Here is a 7316-nt window from a genome sequence, read left to right on the forward strand (position 1 = left end):
TTATTACTTTTATTATTATTATTATTATTATTATTATAAAGAGCATCAGGGTAAAATTGTCATTTTGTATCAGTCAGCACATTCACTCAGATGTATAATCAAACAGCATAGTTTCTTACTCAGTCAGAACTTATTACTCAGACAGATCTTTCTCAATCAGCACTTTCTTAGTCAGCAATTATCAAACGACCCCTAAGATAAACCGGTTATTGGATCTATGGGCCCTTATGGAAATTATGAAGCAAACCACAAATCTATTCCCTCTCCCTGTTGTCGCAGGGATTCGAACGTCTTCTTCTCATCTTGTGATAGGACTAAAGCGATACCAGTCTCAAAGGTCGAGGGTTAATTATTTTTGAATTCCCATTTCAACCTGCATCCCCTTCGTCTCTTTCCATTCGCGTAACATGCAAAACTCTTCCGTTAAATTTTATCGTAGATTTCAATGATTTGCCCACATTGACACGCAACATTCTTGATACTCTTCATCACGTCACCCTTCTAGCCGAAATCATCATGATTCTTCATAGAAATTGGATAATCTGAACTCCCAAATTCGTAATTTTCCTCAGGTTTTTTCAATCAGACCCAGTTCAACGAAATCTAGATTGAATCATTCGATTTTTTCGTGTTTGTTCGACTTTGGTACATTTTCATTAGACAGAGATGTCCGTTTCTTCGTAGTGCACAACAACTGTATGATAAATTGCCGGAACGCTGAATTTCAATTTGCTTTGAGCCATCTATCTCTCATCAATGGGGGAAACCGGTGGCAATGACGAAGATGGGAAAAACTCTGCTAATATGTTACGGAATACGCCGTCGAATATCAGGAGGTTGGCTGATGAGATACAGCAGTGTGAGGGGCGACAAAAGTATCTTGCGCAGACCAAAAGCCCATCGGACGGGGGTGATGTTAGGTGGTACTTCCGTAAGGTTGCCATGGAGAAAAATGGTGAGTTCTTCGTTGAAATTATCTTACTTTAACATAGGTATTTGTGATGTTATTTGTTTATATGTAAAATGCAATAAACAGTAAAACCATTTAATAAACGGTAGCTAGTTCTTGAAAACCTCATAAAAACTCTTCAACCTTAAACAATCTCTTCAGTTTTTTAGGATCATGATTATCAAACTATGAAGAGCCAATGAAGATGTTAGTGATCAGAAATTGCCATTTACTCTTGTGTTTTCTTCTCTTGCTTATGTACAGAAGTAGCTGCTAATGTCCCACGTGCAGAAACAGTAGAAAAGAGTGATTATTTTCGATTTGGAATGAGAGATTCTCTTGCAATAGAGGCATCATTCTTACAGGTAACATCATCTCTGTTTCAAATCACCAAATAAAATCTTTAAACTCATCAAATTAACATATACAGCAAGAAGATGAATTGCTCTCTATTTGGTGGAAAGAATTAGCCGAGTGTAGTGAAGGTCCAAAAGGGTCTCCTGCTTCAGTTTCCAAATCCGACCCTCTCCTTCAACCATTTTCTCTAGAAACTTCTCGATCAACCAAACCAGATGATGAAGACAGAGTCGGTGTCCCCGTGAAAGGAGGCTTATACGAAGTAACGTTATAATCATAAACAACATTTTTATAAAAATTCTTCAACCCAATTTTATTTTCTATTTGTTTATTGCAGGTAGACTTGGTGAAGAGACATTGTTTCCCTGTTTATTGGGATGGAGATAATCGTAGGGTTTTAAGAGGCCATTGGTTTGCTCGTAAAGGAGGTCTTGATTGGCTTCCTATTCGTGAGGATGTTTCTGAACAATTAGAGTTTGCTTATCGTGGAAGGGTAAGTAACTAAGTATTAAGTAATCACACATTCACACGTGTCTTCTTCTTCTTCTTTTTTTTTTTTTTTTTTTTTTTTTTTTTTTTTTTTAATTAATTTTTTTGGGGTGTTTTGTGTTAGATTTGGCGTCGAAGAACATTTCAACCATCTGGACTATTTGCAGCACGAGTTGACATGCAAGGGTCAAGTCCAGTATGTTTTGAGAATAAAATGTGTTTCAACTTAAAATTAACCATGGTAAAAGTTATTAGGCTTATAATTAACTTGTTGTATTCAGGGGTTGCATGCTCTTTTTACTGGAGAAGATGACACGTGGGAGGCATGGTTAAATGTAGATGCTTCTGGATTCTCTAGTATTGTTAAGTTAGGTGGGATTGGGATTAAGTTAAGGCGTGGGTATGCTCCCTCTCGTTCACCAAAGCCAACTCAGGTAAAACTAAAATTTATTTAATTTTGTAACTTTTTTCACCCGTAAATAATACTAAAATAATTATTGGTAGGATGAGTTACGTCAACAAAAGGAGGAAGACATGGACGATTATTGTTCACAGGTAATGCAAAAAAAAAAAAAAGTTAATAGCTAGAGAAAGTTAAGGAAACAAGGGTTTGATGTTGAATTTGAATGTTTATAATTATAGGTTCCAGTTGGACATGTAGTTTTTATGGTTCATGGTATTGGTCAAAGGTTGGAGAAAGCTAATTTAGTTGATGATGTTGGCATATTTCGCCATGTCACCTCTAGCCTTGCAGAACAACACTTGACACCTTACCAACGTGGAACTCAAAGAGTTCTTTATATTCCATGCCAGGTTGTCATCTTGTTTATTTATTTATTTATTTTTTTTGGAAAATGATTTTAACCTGTGGTTATACAGTGGAGGAAAAATTTGAAACTTAGTGGTGAATCAGCTGTAGAAAAATGTACATTACCTGGTGTACGTGGATTGAGGGTAACTTTAAGTGCAACTGTTCACGATGTGTTGTACTACATGAGCCCAATCTATTGCCAAGATATTATTGACTCGGTGAAATTTTTTTAATTGAAATTAAAAAATAAAAATTAAATATCTGACGTCATCTTTATATTTAACGTTACATTCCGCTTTTCGACAGGTTTCCATTCAATTAAACAAGTTATATCTAAAGTTCATCAAGAGAAACCCTGGTTATGATGGAAAGGTGAAATTAATTTATTATTACAGATTCATTTTTCTATTTTTAATGTTGTTGACTTATTTTTATGGTCTTTGAGGTTGCAGGTTTCCTTATATGGTCATTCATTGGGAAGTGTTCTTTCGTATGACATTTTATGTCATCAAGAGACTTTGACCTCTCCATTTCCAATGGAGTGGATATATAAAGATCAGATTAAATACGAAAGCTGTACACCAACTGACATGAAGTCATCTTCTAGCTGCCACGTGTCCTCGAATTCAGGAGGTCAGGATTTCAACACGATTATTTCTTCTGCTAAAAAGGACATCACAAGGGTACAATCGGAATCTTCACTTCCTGAAATGCGTGTTGAAGAATCAAACCTTTTAGAAGCTAGGAATCATAAGAAACATGGTAGTCTTCCATTGATAGAACACGTTGCAGTTGGATCTGACCATGGTGAAGAAGCTTTAGCTAGTGGATCAAATCGAATTGATGAGGAAAATTGTCACAGTGATGAAAATAACACAATTAAATCTTTAAGGGAAGAGGTAATGAAGTTTTGGGCATCCGATTTATGCAATCGTTTTTGTTTTTTCATTTTTCCTAATAAATACGACTTTCATTCTTGCAGATTGACATTTTGAATGCACGAATCAAAGAACTAGAAAAAGTTTCCAAAGGTTCATCATCTTGCAAAAATGACACGTTGAAGAGTTACACACCTCTTATAAAGTATACAAAATTGGAATTCGAGGTAACACCCATGAATTTGTTTATTTTTTTTTACATATATTCTCTATTTTTTTCTTGCTTTTGTTCCTACTTGTGATTAAGATTGATGCCAGGTGGATACATTTTATGCGGTTGGGTCTCCTCTTGGCGTGTTTCTTGCCCTTCGTAATGTCCGTATAGGAATTGGTAAGTAATTTGCTTGTTTTTCATGAGTTGCATTTTACAAATTTAGTCTTTTATTAATCTATTTTTTAATTTTTCACGAAACTAAGATTAAGGTAAATGGCGTAATGATTATGTTGAGATGTTGGGAACCATAGTTTTTATTATTTTTTCCAGGTCAAGGAAAAGACTATTGGAACAATGAAAATGTACATGAAGAGATGCCATCATGTCGACAAATGTTCAACATTTTTCATCCTTTTGATCCAGTGGCATATAGGTATCTTTTAATCCCTTTGCTTATAGTTTCATTAGGGTGAATTTTAGTAGTGATATAACCCGTTTCTTTTATTTACAGAGTAGAACCACTTGTTTGTAAAGATTATGTCAATTCACGTCCAGTCATCATTCCATATCATAAAGGTGGAAAGAGGCTGCATATTGGATTCCAGGTAGGTCCCACTTTACATGACATGGCATAAAAGTTCTATACTGCATTTGGCGTGCATTTGACTGGAAGTCTGGACTAAGACTGATGTCAATTAGATAAAAATTACGGCCTGACCCACTCAAAAAGGTGGGACAGTGTCTCTTTCTCGATCTCTCGTTTGTTCAAAAGATATAAATACCCTTCTCATCCTCATCATAAAAAATAACCTTAAAAAGGTTGTTGATTTTAGCATTCACTGTGATATTGCTTTATAATGGTGTAGGAATTTGTAGAAGATGTTGCATCAAGTTCTCAGGTGGTAATGGATCGCATGAGCTCAGTAAAGGTGTGTATTTTTTTCAACGATATTTTGTTCAATTTGTACATTTCAAATTTATGATTTTTTTTATTGACTTTTCAAACACTCATACTTGAATTTTTGTTACAAACATATCATGTGTAGGGTAAAGTATTGGCACTATGTCAAGTGAAAGATGGTGATGTCGTTGGAGGTACTTCAAGTATATTTCCAATTTAATAGGTGTATTTTATTATTATACCTACTTTTTATTGAATATATACATATGTATTCCCTTTTTACCCTTAGTGGAGTCACCAGAAGAGCCCGAAGTAGTGGAGAGATCATATGGATCGATAATGATGGAGAAGTTAACAGGGAGTGAAGATGGCCGAATTGATCATGTCCTTCAAGTATATGCATTTTCTTACTAGTCTTTTTATAAAATGATTGAAAATGATAAACGATTTGTGAACTTCACTTTCTTTCGTTAAAATTGAATAATGCAGGATAAAACATTTCAACATCAATACATATCCGCTGTGGGAGCACATACGTAAGTATATATTAACCATTACATACTTGTGAAATTAAATTTTCAATTGTTTTATAGAAAGATGTAGAGATTTGTAAAAAGTTAGGACTTTATAGAGAGAGCCTCATTTTCCTAACTTTCTCTATTAAGTCATGCTTTTTGCATCGAGTAAAAAAAGAAACATTGTTTCTTTTTTTTCCTCATTAAGTCATGTTTAAATAAAGTGACTGAATGAATAATGATGTCTGTTGGGATAAACTGATTACATAAAGTATGTTTCTTTTCTAGACCGAACAATCTATATGAATGATATTAAATGACCATTTTACTTTTACCTTTACATTCCAAAAAACAAATTTCTCAATATTCATTAATTTAAAATATAATAATGAAATCTTAACATGAGAGGAGTTAGGAGAAGAAAAGAAAGGCTTATAGGTAATTAAGAAGATTTTTTTGGTTTAACCCATGAAGTCGTTTTGTCCAAGATTAAGTGCTTAACCCATTAAGCTCATTAAGTGAAAGAAACATGCATCTTCGTTAAGTACATTAAGTAAAAAAGAAATAGTAATTTCGTCTGACTATGACACATGATGCAGAAATTATTGGAGAGACCTTGACACTGCATTATTTATATTAAAACATTTATACCGAAATATACCAGAAGAACCTGAAGCACCAGATGGAGACACGAAAAATGAAGTAAAACAAGGAACTGGTGAATATTGGCATGGCTGGTATAATAATAACGAGGAGGGTACCGATGACGACCTTCCTTTAACATTTTCCAATACAAAGTTTGTGAAAAAATTTACAAGAAGAGCCAAAAGCTTCATTGGTCCTTGATTTTTTTTTATTTTTTTTATTTTTTTTCATAACCAACTATTGTCCTTGTATAAATGTCACAAAAAATGTTATAGTTTGCAAGAATGAACGGTTTTGGACAATGTAAATGTAAATAAAGTACAAAAACGTTCGTTCTTGAAAACTTTAGTGTTCTTTTTGATTTTTTTTACATGAACAATGCAAGTGTTGTACTCTGTGCATAGATAATTGTATAGCTTGTAAGGATGATTTAGATTTTAGAGATGTACACATGATTGTACATAATCTAAATTAGAACAATTTAAGAAATGGTATGTGCTAAAATTACACTTTGGACAAGTTTGTCCATGTTGGATTCTTTTTAGTTTCTACCCCTTAGATGTATTAAAGACAATATTATATAATGGGGTCTATTTCATGAGTTTGGATAAGAGACTATTCAGATCTTAAAGGCCTAAAGGCCTAGGTCAACAGAATTTTAAGATAGCGATTGGTTTCGCTCTAATCCTTTGAAATTAGAAGGAATTGGAATCTAAATCCAACACTTTCTTATGTTTGGTTAACTTTCAAAAGGAATTGGATTTCCAAACGTGTACAACTTTCCTTCAATTGAGGGAAAGAATATTCCATCTAATAGAAAAGGGAATTAAATCTCCTTTTATGTGAGAATGTTGTAAATTACCGCATTATATTTTTTTATATTACATATGAAACTTCTTTGCCACCGCATCCACCACCATCATCTCCTCCGCAACCACCACTGCTGTCGACACCACCACCCCCACTGCTACCACGACCTCCTCCTCTACCGACACTACCACCTCAACCACCATTGCCGTCACCCATCCCCCATGCCACCACCGCCCATAACCCATGCCACCACCACCACCACTACCCACCGCCACCCAAACAAAATATGATACTGAATTCAAAAATTCATTTCCTGCAAACCAAACAAAATATAAAATTGGATTACATTCGTATCGGATTCTAAATATTTCATTGACTTCAATTCCTAAAAAAAAAAAAAAAACATTATGTGAACCAAACGTCATCTAAATCTAAATCTTAAGATAACATTTCATTAAAAAATGCAATAATCATAAATATCAAAACCATATGCAATAATTTGACCATGTATTTCTTTATCAAAAATAGATAAAAAAAAATAATTAAAAATATATAAAACATCTAATAAATGAAATAATTTTCACATTACATTTGTCATACTTGCAAGGTGCAAGTTGCAACTTCAAACTTTCAATTTCAAGGCCATAATAGAGTAGTACAACGAGCATTATAATTTGTACCATGGGCAATTTCCCATTGTGATAGTAACATATCATGAGAAACTTGTTTGGTTTTGGATTGGTTCGG

At 33.9% G+C, this 7316-nt stretch overlaps 1 protein-coding gene across 2 annotated transcripts; it reads left to right on the forward strand.

Annotated features, from left to right (window-relative positions):
- The first annotated feature begins 249 nt into the window (after window positions 1–249).
- LOC111897969 (phospholipase SGR2) lies at window positions 250–6303 on the forward strand. 2 transcript variants are annotated; one of them, XM_023893922.3, is made up of 20 exons: window positions 250–955; window positions 1214–1314; window positions 1380–1568; window positions 1644–1799; window positions 1920–1991; window positions 2077–2229; window positions 2300–2350; window positions 2438–2608; window positions 2675–2824; window positions 2913–2978; window positions 3059–3505; window positions 3589–3711; window positions 3803–3875; window positions 4029–4131; window positions 4210–4303; window positions 4565–4627; window positions 4745–4802; window positions 4889–4992; window positions 5089–5135; window positions 5714–6303. In XM_023893922.3, the coding sequence occupies exons 1-20, from the start codon at window positions 757–759 to the stop codon at window positions 5958–5960; spliced, it is 2667 nt and encodes an 888-aa protein (XP_023749690.1). In that variant the 5' UTR covers window positions 250–756; the 3' UTR covers window positions 5961–6303. The 2 variants fall into 2 exon arrangements, with proteins under 2 accessions (XP_023749690.1, XP_023749691.1); XM_023893923.3 differs by having other exon boundaries at window positions 252–955; window positions 4745–4793.
- The last annotated feature ends 1013 nt before the right edge of the window (window positions 6304–7316 follow it).

Source organism: Lactuca sativa, chromosome 5, assembly GCF_002870075.4.
Source record: "Lactuca sativa cultivar Salinas chromosome 5, Lsat_Salinas_v11, whole genome shotgun sequence".
In the NCBI taxonomy this organism is placed as follows: domain Eukaryota; kingdom Viridiplantae; phylum Streptophyta; class Magnoliopsida; order Asterales; family Asteraceae; genus Lactuca; species Lactuca sativa.